A 26,599-nucleotide genomic window follows, 5' to 3' on the forward strand; every position below is an offset into this window, starting at 1 on the left:
TAAACGAACAGGAAATGGATAATACAACAGGGGGCCCCGAATATATTCTGTCAGGGTCTTCAAATCCTTTAAATAACACTGTGTGAAACTGCTGGACTTGTGGATGATTGTTTTCGTGCTGTAGTTGATTTGAAATTGGGTATTTCCAGGAGCAGCAGTTTTCTACCTCTTAATCCTCTTTTGCCATTGGAGATATTTAGTGAATTGGCTATGTGGGGTGTTCCATTGTTGTAAATGTTGCTTTGTGGTTCAAGAAACATAATTAGGGAATTCCCTATGGCTGTGATTCAAAGCGATGTAAGTCCGACAGTACAGAATTTAAGCGGTTACATTTCAGTGCAGCATGGGAAGGCGGGCTGCCAAGTGTAGTAATACTTTTGGGGTGCAGTGGCTGATGGAAATACACTGAGTGATGCAAGGTTTCCTAAGTATGATTTAGATGGGCATGGTGTGTGAATAGATAGTCTGGTGAGGTAGGATGCTGGGCGTTCTTTGTTGCATGCAGGTTCTAATTGGTGGCTTGAGTTGATTTATTTATCATTGAAAGTGAGGAGTCCAGTGTAAAGCTAAATACTTTGCTGATGGAGATGGTCATGAATAGAAACCTTCATGGTTTAGTGCTTAACCTAACAACCTTAGGGTGCGCTGTCCCCAAAATTTTGCCTGCTTGCCTCCAATTTTGCTGAAATCATTTTTGTTGGCCTTGGGACTTTGTGCACTTTACCGCTGCTAACCAGTGCTTAAGTTATTGTGCTGTCACCCTAAAACATGGCTTGATTGGTATATACCCAATTGCCATATTTAATTTTTTTATAGGTTTCTAGTACAGTGCACTACATGTGCCCAGGGCCTGTATATTAAATGCTACAAGTGGGCCTGCAGCACTGCTTGTGCCACCCACTTAAGTAGCGCTTTAAAACATATCCAAGGCCTGCCATTGCAGCTTGACTGCTGTGCTACACTGCCATGTCCACTTGGCATTTAAAACCCCCGGACAAGTCTTAAACCTCCTTTTTATTACATGTAAGTCACCCCTAAGGTATTTCCTAGGTAGCCCATAGTGCCGGGTGCTGTGCAAATAAAGGCAGGGCATATGCATTTACTTTTTACATGACCTGGTAGTGAAAAATCCTAAAATGTATTTGTCACTACTGTGAGGCCTACTCCTCTTATAGGATAACATTAAGGGCTCCTTAGCACTCTTATTTAGCTGTAATTCCTAATTGAGAAGTATTATATATGTCATCTTTAGTACCTATAGAATTGTAATAATAAAACCTCTTTAATGATAATGTCAGTATTATTGTTACCATTTTGGAAATGCCCTTTTTATAAAGTTAGTATGTTCCTGCTTTTAGCCCTGTGTGCATGCAGCCTGCCTCCAATAAACGTCTGGAGTAAGTGACAGCTGGGCCTTGTGCTTTCCCTATAGACAGCAACACACAAAGAGGGCTTAGGCACGACTGATGGGCCACCCTGGAAAGGATGCCAGAAAGGAGGTGAGCACAGCCTCGCACTTATCCCTAAATAGGTTGTGTCCTGTCCCCACATAAAGGACTATTTAACTGCCTGTAGTTAGTCTGGAGGCAGGGCAGGAAGGGAGGACCTCTGCACTTCAAACTCCTTCTTTGAAGTCTCCCCTACTTCTAAGGCACCACTGGGTATAAAAACTGGACCTCAAACCCTACCGACTCACAACACAAATGGACCTGTGGATACTCTGCTGGGGAGAAGGACTGTTGTGCTACTACAAGGACTGACACTCTGCTGCTCTGGAAGAATTACTTTCTTGCTGTACTGACCTGCTGCCTCCTCGCCTGGGTGAAAAAGGCCAGCCCCACATCAGTTGAACCCAACACTCAGAGTGACTGCAAGGCCCAGCTGTCTGGTCTCCTGTATTCTGAAGTCTCAGGGACACAAAAGATTTCCAACTTTCCTGCTACTACACCTGGACTCTGCCATCTGTGATTCTTGCCCTGCCAAGTGGTGCCAATCCAGTCTTGGGCCCCTGAAATTGGGTATAAAGTGCTGCTCCAGTCAAAATCAACTAATCACCATTGTTGTGCTGTTCGGAACCGTCACATCTCCATCGATTCTGACGCAGCACATCCGCTGCAAGAATTGAGGGCATTGCATTGCTGATTGCGCTGCCCATCGCCTGCATTTCTGACACATCTCTGACTTTGCGCAGCTTGGAAGAGATTTTTTGCCTCCATCCAAAGGATCGACGATGCATCGTTTCTCCCTGCTCGCTTCTTCCTCAACGTAGAGGCTTATAAAGTACTTTTGCAGTGGTCTAAGGCTGGTCCGTGTACCAGACTGGCACTCCATTGCAGTCGGCGTGAACTTTCAAATTCAACCCGGTCTAGCGTGACCAAATAGACCAGGTTGGCGCTTTATAGTTTTAAGCACTATATTTCAAATTATTCTTTAACAAGTTATGTCTCATATAAGTTCTGCTTATTGGATTTTTGCCGTTTTGGCCTTGTTTTATTCATTAAATTAAGTTCTATTTTTCAAACTAGTTGTGGTATATTTTTTTTATGTGGTGTTTTCACTGTTTTACTGTTTGAAAACGTTACACATTGCCTCTTGAGTTAAGTCTGGCTGCTGTGTGCCAAGCTACCAAAGGATTAGCACAGGTTAATTTAGTATGTGTATGTGACTTACTGTGACGAAGATTGTTCTTGCTTGGACAGGATGCATACCTCTGCCAACCAGAAACCCAAGTTTTAGTATAAAAAAAAAAAATCTGGATTGATTTTCTTTTTGATAGACGTTGAATTGTTTCTTTGCGGATGCAGAAGTAGAACTTTTTTTGACATTCAGTTTTGAAGATTGATAAGGCAGTTGCTTTTTGCGCAATAGCACTAATAATTGATGAACTAGTAATACATTTCTGATTATGCATGCATGCCAGACAGCCATTTCTTAATAAAGCATTGGTTACTAGCCTGACCAGACCTTAGTTGTGTGTGTCATGACGCTGCATTTTGTATGTTGTGAACATCTCTAAAGATTTCCAAAATATATTGTGTAAATGTACCTGAAATATACTCATGACTCTTGGCTTTCTTAGGAATGTATTCATCTTTGGAACCAAGCTGCATTTGAATGCCTGGGCTAGATTACCTCCAACATCTGTAAAATAGTTATTGTTAATTTATCAGATTTGGATTTTTGTTTGCTGCAAGCTCTTGTTAGTTGAGGCATTTAGTTCCTTCTTTAAATGGGTCTGTAAGTGCTAAGTATTCAGCCTCTAACACATCTCTGGCCTTCATATTGTTTGGTCTTCTATGTCAAAGGACACTAATCAAAACTATTTACATTTTTCTTTAAAACGGTGTCAATCCTTACAAGTAGATGCAGATATTAAAGATCTTAATAGGACACACAACAAGTCGAATCTATTTTTAAAGTAAGCCATTAATGCCTATTGTAAAGAAGCAGAAATCTTGTAACTAAGCTTTAAGCTGGCCCATGTCCTATCACATTTGAAAATTTATGAAGCACTGAGATTTCTTTCTTGGATGCATCACAATAGGTGTTTTTTGAGTTTGTTTTATATTAAATAACTGGAAGTTGGTTTGTTGTCCCCTAAAATGAAAAGTAGTTTTGATTTTGCTGAACATGTTTTGACAATTTACGCATAGTGTGTGATTGTTATGTATTACAAAAGTTACTGTTGAATACTGGACTTATAGGAATATCAATTATTGACAAACCTTCAAGAAAAAATAATTTGTGTTTAATTGTAAAGATTGTTTAACTTTAAAAGACATATTTAAGCATCTCAATGTTTTCATGCCATTTCTAAACTTGTTATGAATGTTGTAAAGTTTATATAGTAATGTATTAGTCATAAACGATAAATATTGCATGAAAAAGGACAAAAGTGCATTTTATTTTAGTCAAATTTCATTTGATTGATACTAAAACACTAGAATGTTTCTTTACATCTTTTATAATTCGCAAGGGAACTCTTTTCATCTGATTATGAGACACTTCTCTAATTCTGTAATTTTTTTTTTTTTTAGTCATGTCAGTTTCCTCATTTTAGAATTACCTAAAACTGCACCAAAACATGAACTATGGTCTTCTCAATAGCATGTATTTTGCCTGTCAAAAGGAGTACTGTTATTTTTGCATTTTTGAGACTGCTGAAGCAAAGCATGATTCCGGAGACTTGCAGAATATGCCCACCCTGCTTAGTATTAAATGTGTTGGGTTTTCAGTGCTTTTGTCGTTGCTTTATTTTTCTGCCATTTTATTTGTCACACGATAGTTGTCATTACTTGTAATTTATATTACTTTGATGGTCTGGGTGTAGAACAGAAATGCTTATGCTCTGCAATGTAATGCTCAGAATTTCCATTGACTGGGAATCTTATTGTTCATTTAATCAAATTGGAAAACCCATACCACCCTGAAGTTTCCCTGTAGCTTTGTTCAGATTCCTGTAGACAATTCTGTGGGAATTTAATAATCTCAGAGCTGTAATGTCTGTATTTTGCCTAGCAATATGAAGTAATGCTTTTATTTTACCTTTTTTGATTGAAAGATATATCCCTACGGTGACCAGTGGTTCTATGTAGCTTCAGATGTTTCCTCAAAAAAGACAGGAAATTAGAGGAAGCAGTGTCTTGTTGAATCCATCTTGGTGGAAAAGATGATTTTTTTTCTTTCAGGCAGCTTGAAGCCCTATGTGGAAGGGGGTGCTAGTGAATATGGTTTTGATTTCTTTGTCACAGAGAACTGCTGCAGTCATTTCTAATGGATGGGCTTAAGGTTTAGCATGAGCACTTTTATCAAGAGAGATTTTGTTATGCCAGACATGCCAGACAAGATATTGCTAAATCCAAAAAGATGGAACTCTTTGCGAGTGGGAAAAACATTGTGTATTAGAATTAGTTTAGGATTCCCTATCAATTTCACAATCACATGCAAAGCCATTGAACCACCAGAACAAGCCCCAAAAAAGAGAACAAGGGAGAATGGAATGTAGTAATCTTTAGCCTGAATCATTGTTTCAAGGGCTTTCTCTAAAACTTAAAGATCAATTTCTGAACAGATGCCCATACCTTTGCTTGTATCTGCTATGGTGAGCCTGATTTACCTGCTAGGTACTTGCTGCTCCGGTTGTCTTGAGCTTAGCATGTCCTGCAATAGAAGCATGTGCTTGACCATTTATGGACCGCTCAGCTGGTCTGGAGGACATTGTGGACTTACGTCTGTGGTAGGTAGATCTCGATAATCTTTTCTGAGATGACTGGAGTCACTGATCATGTGCAGAAGTAACCATTTTTTAAAAATCAAACAATTATGTGTACCTGGAAGAATTCCAATTTGAAGGATTTTCTGCCTTTTTGTGGGACAAAAAAACGTAATTGAAGATTTCAGAAAAGTACTGTGAACACTACAACTTCTTCAGACTAAAATATGACCATGACACATACACCTTGTGTGGTAAGAATCTAAACTGCAAACACTATGGAGGACCCAAGAGCGAGTGTTTGGCTGTTGTCAAAAATCTTTTTGAGCATGCATGTTTGCTGCGATCTGTGTTTCCTACAGTTAGTCAGTAGGGCAGAATGTGCTCGACAGAATGCTACAGTGTAACACACTTGTTATATTACATCTGCCCTAGTTTCTTCACAGCCCTGGGGATTAGCAGCATCAGGTATTAGCATTTATGTTACAGTTCATTGTCACTTTTATTCAATTGTTAATTACATAGATCTGGGTGGAAACCCACATCAACAATATAGTTCCAGACGGCACATTTATATTATCTCGATGTGAAGTGTTGTTCTAACAAGCTTCTCACGTCTTAATCGAAACACTGCCCAGTGAACTGCAATATCATACTAACAAATGGAAACAAAATACGGTCTTCAAAGAAAGCATGAAACTGATGAAGTTCCAATTAGGAATGAAAAGCATTCGCTGGACTGATGTTGTTTTATGATCGATGCAGCAACTCCATAAAGTTATTCATCAATGACAGAAGATGGGTATGACATTATTATTGAACCCTTAGAGTTTGGTTTGAAGTGATATCCTATCCTACATTTGCAACACTTTCTGATGAAATTGTAATGGTCCTACAATAGACTGTTGTGGAATCCGAATGATTTGGAATGTCCTAAATCGATGAGGTGAAGAGAAAAATATTTGTGTCTCTCTCTTTGAATGGAAAAATGTAGATATGGACTGTCCAAAATTATCAAACATTAAGGCAAAAGTAAGCCAACAGTAGGGCTCAATCTGTTCTGCTTTCTTGCACTTTTAGAATTATGTCCTCAATCCCCCCCACCTTCTGGTCCCACAAGATGTCCTTCAGTCATTTCATCCCTACTGCATTGTTAGTTTCTCGTAACCTCTGGGTGTATCCCTATCTTCAGATGCATTGTCGCTGTGCTTGCACATCATGGTAGGAGAAGACAAGAGAACCAGGAGTGGAACCTCTGCATAGTTGTCATTCTACTTCCAGATTGAGTTGTTTTGCAGCTGTAATTTGGGGGAAAGAGGAGGGATCTACCTACATGTCTAGGAACTGGGGGAGTTGTATGATAGCTGGAAGACTTACACAGGGCATAGCAGATGGGAAGTATCTGCATGAGAACAATTCAGAGGTCAGAGACTGCATGGAAGCCATAATTTTCCTTAGCCCAGCTACCTGTGAGGAAGCTAGAACCTCCATCTGGACCTGTTTCATCAGAAGGATAAGCTGCATTGTACCCAAACATCCCTTGTTAGTTAGTTGCCTGTATACCCTTTTCTTCCAGCCAAGAGTGATCAACAGCCTGTCGGTCTTCGCTTAGTTGGGGTGAGGTCCAGTTCCACTGTCTAGAGGAAGTTGTCTTGAGTTAGGAACCATGTAAACCCTCTTTATGGTTCTACAGATAGGTCATGAATGGGCTAGCCTGAAACTGAAAGTTAAATCTTGACTCTGACTAGTAGCCCCCCCCCCCCAAAGCTATCGGCTTCTAACGTTTGTCACCGAGGAAATACTATTGAGCTCACCCACAATTTTCATACGTTCTTAGGGTCCAGTTGGACAGCACCCACCTGAAGTACCTGTGCCCTTAGATAAACTTTTATGGTTGATGGCCAGGTTGTTTGGGCATTTTAATTTTGAGCTGTATGTTATAGACTGAGCAACCTTTATTCTGGCTAAAAGATTATTATTGTGGGTGACACATTTTATTCAACACCTTCTGGTACATATTGGTACCCAGATGCAAACTTAGGACCTGTAATACTGGCCCACCTTTATATCCATTTAGAAGATGTTTGGCCTTGGCTAAGAATTAGTGTCTTGAATGCTTCCCCGAGTTGACACAAACCAAGCCCAATAGGGTAATGTTTCTGAGAAGACCAATTTTTTAAATAATATTATCTCGGTCACAGAGGGTGCTAGGATCTTATATTTTGTGTATGTATAAAATATATTTTTTTTTATGAAGTATAGCACTGACTTGATATTGATGTTATTAAGCATTATTTACTGGATTATAATAAATGTCTCTCCCGCTGAACTTATTTTTTGGAGCTAGTCTTAGTTGCTCGCTTTTGCTAATGAGAGCAGCAAGAGCCTAAAAAAAGTAACCTGACTGTCCACTTGAACTGCACGATTACTGTGGCAATAGCGAACTAGGGATAAATGGAGATACCCTTACAGAGTACTACCAGCAAACCACTAACCTCCATTGGCATCACCTACACTTCTGCAATAATGATTTTAATATTTCTGGTGGTCGATTTTTCCTAACAGTTAAACTCATATAAATGTAATATTTCATGCAAAGATTTCAACTATAATTTACAATTTTTCTTTCATCTTGCATATTTTATAAATTTGGTTTGATATTTTGGATCTTCAACATTTCTTGTGAAACTCTTGTTGTATTAATAATCTCATTTTATTTTAATATATTATTATTCATTTTCTTAGGTGTTAGTCCTGGGAAACAAGAGAGATCTTCCGAACGCCTTGGATGAAAAGCAGCTAATTGAAAAATTGTAAGTCTTGAGACCTCAAAATCAAATCATTCATTTCCTGAAGATAATGGAGTGGCAGAAACATTTATTAATATATCACATTAAAAAGTGACTCCAATTCAAGAGACCAGCATCCTCATAGTAAATTGTGATTTTAATAGTGTTTTGAGATCTATATACATTTTCCAAGTCAGTATGAGTCCATTTACCCTTTAATGTGTCCAAGTTAAATGAAGTTAGCATATCTGAATGTAATTCTAAGTCTAATTCCTATAGCAAGTAGCATTTTCGTATCTATCTATCTATCTATCTATCTATCTATCTATCTATCTATCTATCTATCTATCTATCTATTCACTGAAAAACAAAAGGCTACAGGGACGTTATATTTAGGAAGTAAAGTAAAAAGAAAACTTAGAAGTTCACTATAAAGCCAAAGGTTACAGGGACTTCATAGTTAGCTTCAGACTTTAAACACACAAAACCATAGAAATTCAGCTGTTATAGTTAGTTATTTCAAGTAACTATAACTCGTGTCCTAAGGTAACTTCATCCTTGCCATGCACAGTTTTCTCATCAATAATTTTACTGTAAATGTTCATGATATTATCAATGGTGTCAAAGAAGATGTCATGTATGATGTAATATCTCAGGTAAGTTATAGTTACTTGAAATAACTGTAACCGTAGCAGCTGAATTTCTATGGTGTGTGTAAATTCTGAACCTACCCATAACATCCCTGTACACTGTTGTTTTTTAGTGAATTTCCAGTGTTCTAACAAGCTTTTCCCCATTTATTTTTCCAAAGGGTCTTTAGACATGCCTACAGCCCAAACAGCTGAATGCAACTACACCAAATGTGGCAGGAAGCTAGATCTTGTTGTGCAGATTGGGCTTTTTGTGATTTGCTGTAAATCCGTTCAGTAGTTTTAGCGATATCAAAGGGGACCAAATATAGGTATCTGGGGACGTGGATCCTCTGCAGGTTGATCCGTGGATTTGCGTGCCACAGGAAGAATCTGAGAGAAGTTGCAGCCGCCATTTTCTATAATACGGGAAACGGTGCCCGGGGGTCTAATGTTGGCTGCAATGTGGATGAAGGGGTCAAGGTTGAGAGTCCCTGACTCCATGGGGGGATATAAGTGGAGTAAAACCACGAATTTTGTTTTTAAAGTACGTGAAAATATATTTTCTGACATTTTGCAAAATTTGCGGCTTCAACAGCGGGCCCCACGAGTAAATCTGTGGATTTCACAAAACGTCAAAATAATATATGTACTCATGCACCCACTCAGACCCAAAATATCAGTCTCACACTAACTCGCACACCCAGGTTAACACGCTCTCACACCTAGATAGACACTGTCACATCCATGTACACTCAACCCACTCACACCCAGAGAGACACTCACATATTCACTCTCAAACCCAGACATTCTCACAGCCTCTCTCACACCCAGGTACACACTCTCAGCCGCTCTCATACCAATTAGCCACTCTCACACCCGCCTACACACATTCACGACCACTCTCACACCTTCTCACTCTCTGACACACAATCACGCACCCAGAGACACCCTCATAACCCAACTCTCACACCCAGAGAATCACTCTCACACTTAGCCTGACACCTAGACAGACACTCTCACACTCACTGTCACACCCAGAGAGACACTCGCACACTAAAAAATGTTACAGGAAAGTTATAGTTCGGGAATAGAATTTTAAAAAGCATAGAAATTATCTTACAAAAAAAAAGGTTACAGGGGTGTTATAGTTTAACAGTTGCCCCAAGTCAGAGCAAACACTTTGGTTCCAGCAAGCAAGAGCCCCGGGGGTTGTACCCATTGAGGTAGCACTTACTACCTAGCAAGTAGAAAGTGCTCCAGATGGATAGACATTTTGTGCAAACTATGGACTCTTGATGGATAAACTAGCAGGTGAGCTTCTGTACTGGCCACGATGCTCATTTCACAGAAATTAAACCTCAACAGGTAGCACTTACAAATATAAACATATCAGGTGTCGCAGTTGAAGCTCCACGTCTGGAAATTATCCTAATTCCTGGGCTTGGCAAAGCAAGTGTATTTACGCCGCAATTCCAAGTTGAAAAAAAGATCTGAAATCCTTTGTGGAGGTGAATGCATCTTTCATCTATTGGAGCGCAATCAGACACTCTCACTCCCAGACAGATACTCTCACACCCAGAGAGACACCCTTTCACACCCAGAGAGACAGTCCTTGTGGTGTACTCCCACTGCTTCTAGCCAAAGGCTGTGCACAGTGTGGGATTAGTCGGTTGAGGGGCTCTGCGGCCAACCCATGCGCGTCGGTGGTTCGATTATCCTAAAGTATTAAAAATGACTTTACGTTTAAAAAAACTTAGTAATTCACTGAAAAAAACAAAGGTTATAGTGATGTCATTGTTACGAAAAGAATTTTAAAAAACTTTAGAAATTCACTTAAAAAAACTAAGGGTTACAGGAACGTTATAATTAGGTTCGGAATTTACTTGCACAAAACCAGAAAAACTCAGCAGTTATAGTTAGTTATTTCAAGTCACTATAATTCGTGGCCTAAGGTAACCATAACTTGCACCTCCGCCATGCACTTCTAATTACCCCAGATATTACAGCACTCATGACAACTTTTATAATGCCAATAAAAATATCAATTAAGTAAGTCAAATTTATAGAAGAAAAAAACTACATGGCAGGGATGTGAGTTGTAGTTACCTGAAATAACTATAACTGCTGGGTTTCTCTGGTTATGTGCTAGTAAATTCAGAACCTAAGTATAACATCCCTGAAACGTTTGTTTACAGGGAAAATATATATATATATATATATTTGATGGCATGTGTAGCTGCAGATACACATACTATGCATAAGTCCGGCGCATAGTGTTGGCATGGGAGTGTTACAAGTTGTTTTTCTTCGAAGAAGCTTTTTCGAGTCACGAGATCGTGTGACTCCTCCTCTCAGTGATAGTGCACATGGGCATCAAGTCCTTTGTTAGATTGTTTTCTTTCTGCTTTTGGGTTCAGACATGTTCCCTCTCGCTTCGGTAGATCTCGGTTCGATACTATCTGAACTTCTCTACCTTTTCTCTAAAGATCGGTATTGTTTTTCGATTGTGTTTTCCTGACTATACTCGATACGATTTTATCGTCTGGATCAATTAAACGCCCTTGCGGATGACCGTGCCCTTCTCTGGCCTACTTCGACACAGGCTGATGGAGCCCTCAGTGCCATGCCAAGTTTCCCTACACCGACCAACACTCTGTGTGCAACCTCTGTCTCTCTCCCATTCACAAGGAGGAAACCTGTGAGGTGTGTCGGTCCTTCCGCTCCAAGAAAACTCTGCGGGATCGAAGAGCGCATCGGTTAGAGATGGCATCCAAGTCGGACGGAACAAACGACCAACATTTTCAGTGAGGACCTGGCTCAGACTGAATTTTCCATCACAGATTCTGATTCCAACTATGATACTGATGAAAACAGCCAAGCGATTCCAGCAGCTTAGTACGTGAGTACGCTAGCCCCTTCCCATCACCAAAAAACATCCTAAAAGTCATCACAACTGGTCTTACGTCCACCATTGCTTGCCAGCCATGGTCGATCAGAAAAATACATCTCGATGGCAAACCCTCGGTTTCGGCATCTAAAAAGACCAAATGCATGCAACGTCAACCGAACAGCGTTCCACACTTGTTTTGGGATTGACTCGAAGACTGGAGGCTTCCACCTCGTAGCCGAAATATCCATCTTCCACCTCGGAGCCGAAACAGCCAACATCCATTTTGGAGCCGAAAAAGCTTCCACCTGTTTCGGAGCTGACATTCTCGGCCCGATTAAAACATTCGGACTCCAAGCTTTCGGAGCTCAGACCTGTGGGGAAGAAATATGTTCCAACTGCAGATGAATCGTCAGACATTAGGCCCATACTTGAAGTGATGGATGATAGCGCAAAATCCATAAGGATACTGGAACGATTATTGCTTCTCCTCCTCCTACAGTTAAAAGGAAACTATCTTTCCAAAAGACTTTATCTGCCAAGATTTTCAAACACAAGGAGAAACCAAAGGCAGTACATCAGCCTTAACCACCACATTCTCCTTTGCTTACCACTTCACCATCTGATACTCCACCACCACCACCTTCACAACTTTCTATACAATCCCATGTTTCTTCACATGAGGATGACTTTGGTGACAATACCTACTGTGTAGACCCATGGGATTTGTATGACCCATAACCTATTCCATCTAATGATCCTGATATATACCCCACTAGGCCATCTTCACCTGAAAACACCAAGGCCATATAATCAGGTCATTGCTAGGGCAGCTGCATATCACAATGTGCAGTTGCACTTAGAACCCATAGAGGATGTTTTTGTATTTAACACACTATCCTCTACACACAAGGTGTACCAATGCCTACAAATGCTCCCAGGCAATCTTAAACATGCAGATGACATTTTTAAGTGCCAGTAATGGCTATGGTACTTACACCAAGGGTGGGCAAAAAAATACAAAGCTGCACCATCAGATTCACTCTTCATCACACAACAATTGCCACCTAATACTATTGCTGTTAGTGCAGCAAGGAAAAGGGCAAATAGTCAGTCCACTGGGGATGCTCCTCCTTCCGGGGAAAAAAAAAAAAACGTACATTTGATGCAGCAGGGAAAAGAGAACAAAGGTCAGCCTGACTGACACTCTTCATTTTCAGCTCAGACAGCCAGGAGTGAGACATGCGCGATTTGCGCAGACTTCTGGCTGTCTGAGCTGAACTTTGCTGGGCTGAGGGAGGTCACAGCTCCTATGGGCGTGACCTCCTCGGCTCAGCAAAGGTGCCTCGAGGCCCTCCCCTGGGTGACGAGGAAATCGACACCCATTGGCACTCGCCCTTGGGGCTTCAGGTTTAAGCCCTGAGGTGCCTGGTGCGAGTGTCAATCAGTGACACTTCGTCACAGAGTGGGGTGGGGTCAGCAGTCTCACTGACCCCATCCCACTCTGTGACCTCCAGGCTGAAGGTAAGTGTGTGTGTGTGTGTGTGATGTTTTAAAATGAATGTTTGGTGCGTGCATGTTTGAATGTTATGAGTGTTAATGGATGTGCGTGCGTGCGTGTGTAAAAGAATGAGTGTTTGTGTGTGATGTTTTAAAATGAATGTTTGGGGTGTGGGTGCATGTTTGAATGGTACGAGTGGTAATGGATGTGCGCGTGTGTGTGTGTGTGTGTGTGTGTGTGTGTGTGAAAGAACGTGTGTGTAAACTTTTAAAATGAATGTTTTGGTGCGTTTGTGCATGTTTGAATGTTATGAATGTTAATGGATGTGCATGAGTGTGTGATGTTTTCAAATGAATGTTTGGGGTGTGCGTGCATGTTTGAATGGTACGAGTGGCAATGGATGTGTGTGAACGAACGTGTGTGTGAACTTTTAAAATGAATGTTTGGTGCGTGTGTGCATGTTTGAATGTTATGAGTGTTATTGGATGTGCATGCGTGTGTGAAAGAATGAGTGTGTGTGATGTTTTAAAATTAATGTTTGGGGTGTGCGTGCATGTTTGAATGGTACGAGTGGTAATGGATGTGTGTGTGAACGAACGTGTGAACTTTTAAAATGAATGTTTGGTGCGTGCGTGCATGTTTGAATGTTATGAGTGTTGTTAATGGATCTGCGTGCGTGTCTGTGTGTGAAAGAGTGTGTGTGTGTGTGCTTCCTGCCCGCCCCCCTCCCTCCTAAAGCTGCCGGCAGCCACTGTATGCACCAAATGACTCGCAGTGGTTGCAGCATACCTCAGAAGGCAACATATATACATGTGTTTCCCTATCAGCACCATTCAAACCTGTCAACAGCAAACACATTACACAATCTATACTCTACACAGTCTAGGGTTCACAATCAATTACCAACAATCTCATCTGCAACCAGCGTAAATACAACCATATTTGGGAGCAGTTCTGAACACTCTGTCAGCATTAGCGTACCCAAACCCACAGAGAATTCAAGCTTTCCACAATCTCATATCACAGTTACAATACAATCAAACTTGCACAGTATGGTTTATCATGAAACTGTTGTAAATGATGGCATCTTGCATAGCAATAGTACCCAATGCACGTCTAAACATGAGACCCCTTCAACAGTGTCTCTCGCAACAATGGTCTCAGGCACAGGATTAATTTCACAATCTAGTGTTGTTGGGCCGCCAGACTTGCAACTCTTTGCAATGGTGGAATCTCACCAACTTATCATAAGGGCGGCCATTTCAGGACCCTGTGCCGCAGACCACAGTTACCACCGATGCATCAATGACAGGTTGGGGAGCTCCTCTCAACAATCTTACAATACAGGGAGAATGGAACTCAATTCAAAAAACGTACCACATAAATCACTTGGAATTGCTAGCAGTGTTTCTAGCACTCTGAGAATTCCAACCATGGATCACAAACAAAACAGTGTTGATAAGGACAGACAACATGACTATCTGCAAAAACAGGGGACACACACACACACACACACACACACTCATCTAACTGTCCCTTCTTGCACAGGCAATTTGTAAATGGGCAATTCACAATCACATTCAACTTCTAGCAGAGTATATCCCAGTGATACACAACCAACTAGAGGACCTCTTAAGCAGGATGCAACAACAAATACACAAATGGGAAATTCACCGACAAGTGATTCAACAGTAGTTTCACATGTGGGTAACCCTAGAAATCGACCTATTTGTAACAAGCTAAAACGCAAAATGCCCAAACTTCACATCCAGGTACCCACACCCTATATCCAAGGGCTATCCTCTGTGAATCAATTGGTCGGGGATATTTGCTTACACTTTTCCCCCTCTCCCACTAATTCAATTTCTGGTCAACAAAATCTGTCACACCTCCCTCACCATGATACTAATAGCTCCCACGTGAGCATGTCAACACTGGTACACAACACTGTTGGATCTGTCTGTAGTACCACATCACAAGCTTCCAAACAGACCAGACCTATTGACTCAAAACAAAGGTCAGATCAGACATACCAATGCCAGTATGCTCAACCTAGCGATTTGGCTCCTGAGGCCATAAAGTTTGGATATCCTCAGCTTCCATTAGAATGTATGGACATTCTAAAAGAAGCGCGCAAACCACCTACAACTAGACCGTGCTATGCAGCTAAATGGAAACTTTTTATATATTACTGTCAACCCGAAACATTGATCCACTTAAAGCATCAGTACAGGATATTGTCTGTTATTTGCTTTTACTTAGCAAATCTTGCATATACATCTATTAAAATTAATTTAACAGCAATATCAGCGTACCTCCAAAACACACAGCATACTTCTCTGTTTAGAATTCCTGTCTTAAAAAGTTTTTATGGAAGGCCTTAAAAGAGTTACTCCACCTAGAGCTCCACCAGCTCCTGCCTGGAATTTTAACATTGTGCTCACAAGGCTTATGGGTCCACCATTTGAACCCATGCATTCTCTGGCTTTTCAGTTTTTCCCATGGAAAGTTGCTTTCCTTAAGGAGAGTTAGTGAAATTCAAGCATTCACTTTAGAAGAACCTTTCTGCCGAATTCACAAACACAAAATAGTACTTCGGACAAATCCAAAATTCCTACCCAAAGTGGTTTTAGCATTTTACATCAGTCAGTCAGTGAAATTGCCAGTCTTCTTTCTACAGCCAGATTCAGATGCTGAAAGAGCTCTTCACACTCTTGATGTCAAAAGAGCCCTCATGTATGATACAGATCAAAGGTTTTCAGAAAATCTAAACAACTTTTTGTGGCTTTCCAGCAGCCTCATAGGGGCAATCCTATTTCAAATCAGGAATTAGCCAGATGTATAGTAAAGTGTATTCAAACTTGCTTTCTTAAGGCTAAAAGGCCACTATTAGCAACTCCTAAAGCACATTCTACTAGAATGAAAGGAGCTTCAATTGCATTCTTAGGAAATATACCAATGGCAGACATGCAAAGCAGCCACATGGTCCACACCACACACATTTACTAAATACTACTATGTGGATGTGCTATCTCACCAACAAGCAAATGTTGGTCAAGCCATGCTTAAAGCACTATTTGAAACTACTCCAATTCCTACAGGCTAGCGACCACTTATTTTAGGAGGGGACTGCTTTTCAGTCTGCAGCTACACATGCCATTGAACGGAAAATGTCACTTACCCAGTAAACATCTGTTTGTGGCTTGTAGTGCTGCAGATTCACATGCACCCTTCCTCCTCCCCGGAAGCCTGTGGCCGTTGTAGTATTTTCTGTATGTAACATCTTATTTTCTTACTATATGTGTGTGTATATATGTGTATATATATATATATGTGTGTGTGTGTGTGTATATATATATATATATATAATATTATATATATATATATATACGGTGGCATGTGTAGCTGCAGAATCACATGCTGTGCACTGTTCCTGCCATCTAGTGTTGGGCTCGGAGTGTTACAAGTTGTTTTTCTTCGAAGAAGTCTTTTCGAGTCACGGGACCGAGTGACTCCTCCCTTTCGGCTCCATTGTGCATGGGCATCGACTCCATCTTAGATTGTTTTCTTTCCGCCATCGGGTTCGGACGTGGTCCTCTTCGCTCCGGTTATTCGATTCGGAAATATTAATTAATCACCGAAAAAGCGTTGGTATTGTTTCGATCGCGAACTAGCTTCCATCGACGCACTGGAGAAACACACTTTCGGTTGCCCTTCAGGACTCCCGCACCCATCTGGGCCTGGTTAGCCCGACCGCAAGAAGCGTCGAAGCCTCATGGACCGGACCCCATTCCGATTCTGTCCTCGGTGCCACGCCAAGAATACTTACACAGATCAACACCGGGTCTGTAATCTGTGTTTGTCACCGGACCACCGAGAGGATACTTGTGAGGCCTGCAGGTCCTTCCGTTCGAAGAAGACCTTGAGCGATCGAAGGGCAAGACGACTGCAAATGGCGTCGAAGGGTTCCGAGCACCTCGACGTCTAGAAAGAGGAGATGGCCATCTCCATCCAAGGTTCCGATTCGGACGACTCCGACGCAGACCGACCACCCACAGCAGGCCAGCACATGAGTACGCCTGCCCCGACCCAAGCCCAGAGTCAGTCCAAGGCAAAACAAAAGGCCACGGGGATGCCACTGCCGGAAGTCCGTGGCTCAACCCACAAGAGATCAAGCGGTGACCAAGCAACACCTTCGGCACCGAAAAAGGCCACTTCCACGCCGAAGTCTTCGGACTCGAGCCGAGACACCGTGTCCGAGAAAACTCGACATCGACTCCTCGAGTCGAAATCTCGAAAGAGTCTTTCGGAACCGAGGCCTACTATCAGCATGGGCATTTCGGTGCCGAAAAAAACGCCTTCGGAGCCGAAAAAAGCCTCATATACTGAGGAACATGGACTTTCAAAACAAATGAAAGAAAGACACAGATTCGAGGAGGAACCTCACCAAATGGAGGAGTTTGACGAGACACAGGGAAGGATACAGATCCATAAGGATACTGGAAAAATCCAAACAGCACCTCCTCTCAAATTTAAAAGGAAACTGGCTTTCCCAGGACGTTCAGACACTGAGCAGCCAAAGGCTAAAGTGCCCAGAGAACAATCTCCGCCATGCCAGTTTTCCCCAGCACGTTCTCCTCTGCATTCTCCTCAAAGAACGGTTTCTCCTCTTGCCACACCCACTGCACAGTCACCCACACACACTGTGCAGTCGCAACAAGACACAGACCCATGGTACCTTTATGATGACCCTGTGTCGGACAATAGCCCGGAGTGCTTTCCTTCTAAACCCTCTCCACCCGAAGATAGCACCTCCTACACACAGGTCTTGGCTAGGGCGGCTGCATTCCACAATGTGAGCATGCACACAAAACCATTAGAGGACGACTTTCTCTTTAATACCTTGTCCTCAACGCATGCTTCTTACCAAAGTCTGACCATGCTCCCAGGCATGCTTAAACATGCCCAACAGATTTTTCAGGAGCCCGTGAAGGGAAGACCCATAACACCAAGAGTGGAAAAGAAATACAAGCCACCACCATCAGACCCAGTATTCATCACCCAGCAGCTGCCACCAGACTCGGTGGTGGTCAGCACAGCGAGGAAGAGAGCCAACTCGCAGTCATCTGGAGATGCACCACCTCCAGATAAGGAGAGTAAGAAGTTTGACGCGGCAGGAAAGAGGGTAGCGTCACACGCTGCCAATCAGTGGCGCATAGCGAACTCTCAATCCCTCCTCGCAAGATATGACCGAGCTCATTGGGACGAGATGAGCGACATTATCCAACATCTCCCCAAAGAATACCAGAAAAGAGCTCAGCAAGTGGTAGAGGAGGGACAGGCGATAACTAATAATCAAATAAGATCTGCATTAGATTCCGCCAATACTGCCGCAAGAACAGTGAACACTGCAGGGACAATTAGACGCCATGCATGGCTTAGATCCCCAGGTTTCAAACCAGAGATTCAACAGGCTGTCCTCAACATGCCATTCAACCAGCAACAGCTATTTGGCACACAAGTGGACACAGCCATTGAAAAGATGAAAAAGGACACCGATACAGCCAAAGCGATGGGAGCGCTTTACTCATCCCAATACAGAGGGACATTCAGAAAGCCACAGAATAGGGGAGGTTTTAGACTACAGTCATCAGAACCATCCACCTCTCAAACAAAACCCTCATACCAATCACAGTATCGGAGAGGGAGGTTTCGCGGGTCCTTCAGAGGACAATTCCCAAGGTCCAGGGGAAAATTCCAAACCACAAAGCAGGCCACTAACACCAAGCAGTGACTTTGCCATCACCTTCCCCCAACACACATCCCCTGTGGGAGGAAGACTGGAAATGTTCCACAATCAATGGTCAAACATAACAACGGACACATGGGTACTATCAATTATCCAATATGGTTACTGCATAGAATTCACACATTTTCCTCCAGATATTCCCCCAAAAGCACACAAACTATCGTCGCAACATCTAACTTTGTTACAAACAGAGGTGCAAGCACTTTTAACAAAACAGGCCATAGAACTAGTACCTCATCTACAAAAAGGAACAGGGGTCTATTCCCTGTACTTCCTTATTCCCAAAAAGGACAAAACACTAATACCAATATTAGATCTCCGGACCCTCAACCTATACATCAAATCAGAACACCTTCACATGGTGACACTACAAGATGTAGTCCCATTACTAAAACAGGGAGAATACATGGCAACACTGGACTTAAAAGATGCGTATTTTCATATACCCATCCATCCATCTCACAGAAAATACCTCAGGTTTGTTATACAAGGAAAACATTACCAATTCAAGGTATTCCCCTTCGGGATAATAACAGCCCCCAGAGTATTTACAAAATGCCTTGCTGTGGTAGCGGCATACATAAGGAGACAACACATGCATGTATTCCCATATCTCGACGATTGGCTAATAAAGGCCAACACTCAACAGCAGTGTCAAAATCACACACGTTACATAATAGATACCCTACACACACTAGGGTTTTCTATAAATTACCAAAAATCACACTTGCAACCATCCCAAATTCAGCAATACTTGGGAGCTACACTCAACACTCAAAAAGCGATTACAAGTCCAAGCCCACAAAGGGTACAATCATTCCACATCATGGTACCAAAAATACAACGAAATCAACAGCACACAGTCAGATTTGTGATGAGACTCCTAGGCATGATGGCATGCATCGCAATTGTCCCAAACGCACGGTTACACATGCGGCCCTTACAGCAGTGCCTTGCAAAACAATGGTCGCAGGCACAGGGTCACCTCCAAGATCTAGTGTTGATAGACCACCAAACACACTATTCGCTTCAGTGGTGGAACCCCATAAATTTAAACAAAGGGCGCCCTTTTCAAGACCCTGTGCCTCACGCCATTCTCACAACAGATGCATCAATGATTGGGTGGGGAGCACACCTCAACAATCACAGTATACAAGGAGAGTGGGACAACCAGCAAAAACAGCTACACATTAACCACTTAGAGCTACTAGCAGTTTTTCTAGCACTAAAAGCTTTTCAACCTCTTCTAGCTCACAAACACATTCTTGGTAAAACAGACAATATGACAACAATGTACTACTTAAACAAACAGAGAAGAACGCACTCAGCACAACTTTGCCTCCTAGCACAAAAAATTTGGCATTGGGCAATTCACAACAATATTCGCCTAATAGCGCAATACATCCCAGGCATTCACAATCAATTAGCGGACAATCTCAGTCGAGATCACCAGCAAACTCGCGAGTGGGAAATACATCCCCAGGTACCACAAAAATACTTTTGCCAGTGGGGGACACCAGACATAGATCTGTTTGCCACAAACCAAAATGCCAAAACTTTGCGTCCAGGTACCCACACCCTCCGTCCAAGGGCAATGCTCTATGGATCAATTGGTCAGGGATATTTGCTTACGCTTTTCCCCCTCTCCCACTCATTCCTTTTCTAGTCAACAAACTGCGTCAAAACAAACTCAAACTAATACTCATAGCACCAACGTGGGCACGCCAACCGTGGCACACGACACTGTTAGACCTCTCAGTAGTACCTCACATCAAACTCCCAAACAGACCAGACCTGTTAACGCAACACAAACAACAGATCAGACACCCCAATCCAGCAATGCTCAATCTAGCAATCTGGCTCCTGAAGTCTTAGAATTTGGCTATCTAAATCTTCCAAACGAGTGTTTGGAAGTCATTAAACAGGCAAGAAGACCTACTACCAGGCATTGCTATGGTAATAAATGGAAAAGATTTGTTTTTTACTGCCAAGCAAAACACATCACACCGTTGGATGCGTCCATACAGGACATCGTAGGCTATTTACTACACCTACAAAAAGCAAATCTTGCCTTTTCATCAATCAAAATACACCTCACTGCAATTTCAGCTTACTTGCAAATTAAACACACAAAATCACTATTTAGAATACCAGTCATTAAAGCCTTTATGGAAGGACTAAAGAGAATCATTCCTCCAAGAACTCCACCGGTACCCTCGTGAAATCTTAATATTGTACTTACACGACTCATGGGGTCCACCTTTTGAACCCATGCATTCTTGTCAAATCCAGTTCTTAACTTGGAAAGTGTAATTTCTAGTAGCTATCACTTCATTATGAAGAGTTAGTGAAATACAGGGTTTCACTATTGAGGAACATTTTATACAACTACACAAACATAAAGTTGTCCTCCGCACAAATCCAAAATTTCTACCAAAAGTAATTTCACCGTTTCATTTAAACCAAACAGTGGAACTCCCAGCCTTCTTCCCACAGCCAGATTCAGTGGCAGAAAGAGCACTGCATACATTAGATATAAAAAGAGTTCTAATGTACTATATAGACCGAACAAAATCATTTTGTAAAATGATGCCAGATGGTTAGTTAAATGCATACAAACTTGTTACCTAAATGCTAAAAGAGAACTACTCATTACACCAAAGGCACACTCCACTAGAAAAAAAGGAGCAACAATGGCCTTTCTAGGTAACATACCAATGACAGAGATTTGTAAGGCAGCGACTTGGTCCACACCTCATACTTCTACCAAACACTACTGTGTAGATGTGTTAGCAACACAACAAGCCATAGTAGGACAGGCTGTACTAAGAACATTATTTCAAACAACTTCAGCTCCTACAGGCTGACCACCGCTTTCGGGAGGATTACTGATTTGTAGTCTATGCACAACATGTGTATCTGCAGCTACACAAGATACCGAACGGAAAATGTCACTTACCCAGTGTACATCTGTCCGTGGCATGTTCCGCTGCAGATTCACATGCGCCCTCCCACCTCCCCGGGAGCCTGTAGCCATTTAAGTTGCAATTAGAAATTGTATATATGTAAATAAACATTCCTTTACCTCAAACTATGTACATACATATCTATTCCACTGCATGGACATCTTTACTATTCTCACTCTACCACTCCTACCTCACCCTGTGTGGGAAAACAATCTAAGATGGAGTCGATGCCCATGCGCAGTGGAGCCGAAAGGGAGGAGTCACTCGGTCCCATGACTCGAAAAGACTTCTTCGAGAAAAAAAAAACAGCTTGTAACCCTCCGAGCCCAACACTAGATGGCAGGAACAGTGCACAGCATGTGAATCTGCAGCGGAACATGCCACAGAGATGTGCACGATCACCGAGAAGTCACTCGATCTTGTGACTCAAAAAACCTTCTTTGAAGAAAAACAACGTGTAATGCTCCAAGCTCAACACTAGATGGCGGACTTATGCATAGCATGTGAATCTGCAGCACTGCATGCCACGAACAGATGTCTACTGGGTAAGTAACATTTTCCATATACATTCAAAACATGACTCTTGACTTGCAAATGGGGGTGATAAGCAAGTGTACCCCACAAATTACCAAATAACGTTTTAATGCTTTGTGTAAGGCACTGAAGAGGTGAACCACCGCACTGAAGATCACAAACAGGATTTCAATCCTGTAACTTGGCACCCTAATTGTTTTGTTTAGTGTTATGTTTTTCTGTTATTAAAGTACTTTATTTTCACTAAATTATAAGAAGTTTATTGTACAATACGTTGTGTCTGAAGCAAGTCCACCATGCCACTATTATTGCCTCCTTTAATCTTTGAGTGCATTGAACACTCTTCCTACTTACCATCCCCACACCTTTCTTTAAGAAAACAGATGACTGAAAGCTCTTGTGTAATCACACTCCTTTCTCTAACATCTTTAACCCACCTTTCCCTGGCTGGATTGTGGCAAATGAAGTAACTACATAGCTTTAAGATGACTTGACTTTATCGCATGACAGCCAGCCCAGATTCATGACTCAAGAGGCAGTGAATCTGTTCTCGTAAACATGAACTTCTACTGTTAGACCTCAGCTTCGGATGACGCAAATATTACCACCAGCTGAAATGTTTAGTATCCTGTACACTGCGCTTCCTATGAAATCCATTGCAATGCTGCAAAAACCCCAAAACCATGTGGCCAGTCTTTGGCTACGTTTGTTGTTGCATGAACGCTCAAAGCCAGCAATTAAAGTGCGACATTGGCTTCTTGTAGGTTCTGGAGTCAAGTTTAATGTACCCTGAATGGTAAACGTACTTAGAAACGCCTGCACCCCATCATATACCCGAAACGATCCTGCAGTATGTCCCTGTACACTTAAGTCATCGAAGAGTATTAAGTCGGACCAAAGATGGAGGGCGGGCCTTGTGGAGTCCTGGTTTCCAGGCTGTGGAACACATTGAACGATTGCTTGTCTGGAACTGCCTGAAACGAAAACTCTTCTCTCGCTGCATCCAAACGCAAGCTTCTGTTACATCCAAACGCAAGCTTCTGTTACATCCCCAACACTCTGAATTAACCAAAAGAAGAAAAAAATGTTGACAACCTTAAACTTGTGTGCTCAATTTTGTGGTTGGGAAGTGAGATTTCTCATAACACTATGCTTGTGATTTTTTTGAGATGGGTTACCTATAGAAACAGATCATACGTTATTATCGGAGTTTGTTTGGACATTGATTCTGGTTTCATGTGAGATTGCTGATAACCAGACGCTGTTGCTGTGCCTGTGAGAATCCGTGTGGGTTGTGTCCAGGCACTGCCCTTTGGTCTAGGTTAGAACGTAATGCACGCTATGCATCCTGACGTTTTGTATCCATGCTCGCTGATCGCTGCTGTCATTTCTGTAGTGTGCGTAGTGGGTAGCTTCCCGTCATACCTTTATTCAGGAGTGCAACCAAAAGTACTCATTAAATAAAACGCCAGCACAATCTTATTTTACCAAGCTGATACATTTCGAAACACACACGATTACTGATCAAATTAACTTTTTTTTTGTTGTTGTTGTAAAACTAGAAACCTTTCAGCGATTCAAGATCGGGAGATCTGCTGCTATTCTATTTCATGTAAAGAGAAGGACAATATAGGTATGTATATTGTTGCCCTACTTGTTTCTCCTTTGGATTAATAATATTTTAATTATTCCTACTTTGCTTGTATGAAATAATCCTGTCTCGTCCTTTTCAGGTGACTACGCTTTTTGCTCGTGTTTAGGGTGTCCCTTCTATGATAATCCTCCCAATAATCGCTGCGTTTCTGCTGTTTCCAATAGATTCTAGAACTCTTTTACGGCTCTGTCGTTGTCTCCTTTTATGATTTTCTACCGGTAGCAGACGCAGTCTTGCAACCTATTATGAAATTCGGATTAGTCACAACCGGACACACTGATGCACGTTTTTTTTTCTCTCTGGTAATTATGTAGGATGATACAGGAAAAAGTAATGTATTTGTTTTACAGTCGAAACCAGCATTTTAAATTATGATGGTGAAGTTTCAAAAAAAGTGGTACAGATAAAGCTAACTGTTATGGCATGTAACTACATTCTTTTATCTGCATTGATGAGGAACGAATTTTACTGTGTTCCCCAAAAAAATATGATGAAGGCAAAAAAAATGCATGATGTTGCATAAAACATTTATGGTAGTAGCTAACAGGTCGTTTTTCCAGAGTGCCATCGCAAGTAAACGTTATAACCAATTCCTTTTTCCGATGTAGCCTGCACATCCATTGTGCAATCCCATTGTAATACCACTTGAATAATTCATACACAACCTTTTACTTATGAAAAATACATTTGTTTGTAGCTAAATCTGCCCATGCGATCAATGAACCGTGTAAGGCTTTACAAAACTGTTTGTAAATAATGAACTTACATCCCAAGTGAAATAGACTCCGGCTGCGGTATCTGCAGCCCGCACCCCACCGCAAGCATCCTTAACTCGAGGCCGGCCCTACCTCCGCTTCTGTGGAGCCACCGGTGCCTTTGTTAACACTGAGCCACAAGAAATGTTTCTAACCTAGAACTTCCCCAGTTGCTATAATAAGTAACGGCAATGAAAAGCAAAACACAAGTGAAGGCTGAAATTTGATTCAAATGATGGAAACCTTTTTATTTCTTGAAATGCACCCGATAATTTTGATTCAAGTCCCAGTGGCTGAACCATGTGACTAATTCACCACTTCTGAAAAGAACATCCTCAGCACTCCGAAGTTGTTGCTGTTGTTTCCACACTAATCCTTGGATTTATGCAGGTTATCGAGTTTATGCCGATTTTTGGAGGTTTGTGGGTATAAAAGTAAATTCTGGGAACTGCCACATACACGTTCCTGCTTATCAGTTGTAAAAGAGGTGGGCAACAAAGCTAATACGAATCCATGCCACTAGAGATTAACATGAGCTGACCTGCTTAAAGGAAGGAAGTCCTTCAGGGCACTCCACAATTTCAGAAGTTGTAAGGAACCTAGGTGCTAAAACTAACAGGACACAAACGCAGAAGAGCACACCATGGTGGGTTATTTAAAGTCGCTTGTCTGAGAGGTTATGCTTTATTAATGCTTTGTTACATTTAAATCTACTGAAAACTGTTCTCCTGAAAGAGAATCCAAGGCTTTATAGGTCAGGGGATTACCCGGGTACTCTTGATTGCACTAAGATTTGTTCAATAAACTGTGGTTAAAACACTCTTTACCAAGACGAGTTGTTCCCAAATGATAGCTTATGTAAGCGGTAGAAGTACAATAGATCTGGGGTGAATCGGAGCGCTTGAAAGTTGCGTCAGCGAGTGAACAAAGAATCTCATCATCATTATGACTATGGTGTGGAGGCCATTTCACAAAGAAAGTAGGTTAATAACAATTTAGTCAAAATTAGATATGACGCTTTTAAAAATAAGTTGCTGTGGACTTCTTTATATTTAGTTGCCCATGCTTTTTTCTGTATTCTTTGTGATTATTTTGTCATGGATAACGTTTGTTTTCTGTGGCAGTATGCTTTAGGCTGTTCAGGAACAAAAAGAAATGTAGTTCTTATCTGCTCTTGTGATGTACCATGACGAGAGGACTTTTATCAAACATTTCTTATTAGGACTCTGAATAACCGTTTATGCCAAAGTTAAAGCCTTCAAATATTTTATGAGTTTAGGTAAATACGATATAGTGCAAGTCATTGATTTTTATTTTTATTTTATTTTATTTTTTTAACTAGATGAATGAATTGATTTGTGGTGGCTCTATTTGTATAGCACGTCAAGATGCATAAACGGTAGACTGCAAGTCTTTGTAGTAGTGCACCTTAAAGAAAAATTGTGAAGCTGTGAATTTGATCATTTGATAATATTTCCAACTGTAGTTGTTTCAGTGGGTTGTACTTAAAAATGATACTTATTGGAAAGTGCTGTCCCATATCATTGTATATTTGCAGTTAAGTTCGTCATTGCTTTTGCCAGTATGTGTCTGAAAGTAGTTTCTGCTTTTTTTTTATAACAAAATAATTTTCCAGTGTTCTTCTGTTTGCACGTTTTATGTTATGCTAATGATTTGTGTTTTTGAGTGAGAGCTTAATTCACTGGAATACCGGACAGCTGGTTATGACTTTTGGTCAGAATTAATTTGATCAATCAGTTAAAAATGAGTTTTTTAGACAAAGTGTATGTTTTAGTAGCTTGTTACTCAAGCAGGCAAAATATATCCTTCTTTAAGTAATAGAGCTCATTTAATGAGAGC

At 41.4% G+C, this 26,599-nt stretch overlaps 1 protein-coding gene across 1 annotated transcript in view; it reads left to right on the forward strand.

Moving 5' to 3' along the window:
- Positions 1-26,599, forward strand: part of LOC138288251 (ADP-ribosylation factor-like protein 8B-A) — a 146,907-nt gene that overhangs the window by 115,268 nt on the left and 5,040 nt on the right. Inside the window, exons 5-6 of the mRNA XM_069229645.1 lie at positions 7,958-8,025; positions 23,893-23,963. Of these exons, the coding sequence (XP_069085746.1) occupies positions 7,958-8,025; positions 23,893-23,963 (139 nt within the window). The remainder of the gene's footprint in view (positions 1-7,957; positions 8,026-23,892; positions 23,964-26,599) is intronic.

This window comes from Pleurodeles waltl, chromosome 4_1 (genome assembly GCF_031143425.1).
Source record: "Pleurodeles waltl isolate 20211129_DDA chromosome 4_1, aPleWal1.hap1.20221129, whole genome shotgun sequence".
Lineage (NCBI taxonomy): Eukaryota > Metazoa > Chordata > Amphibia > Caudata > Salamandridae > Pleurodeles > Pleurodeles waltl.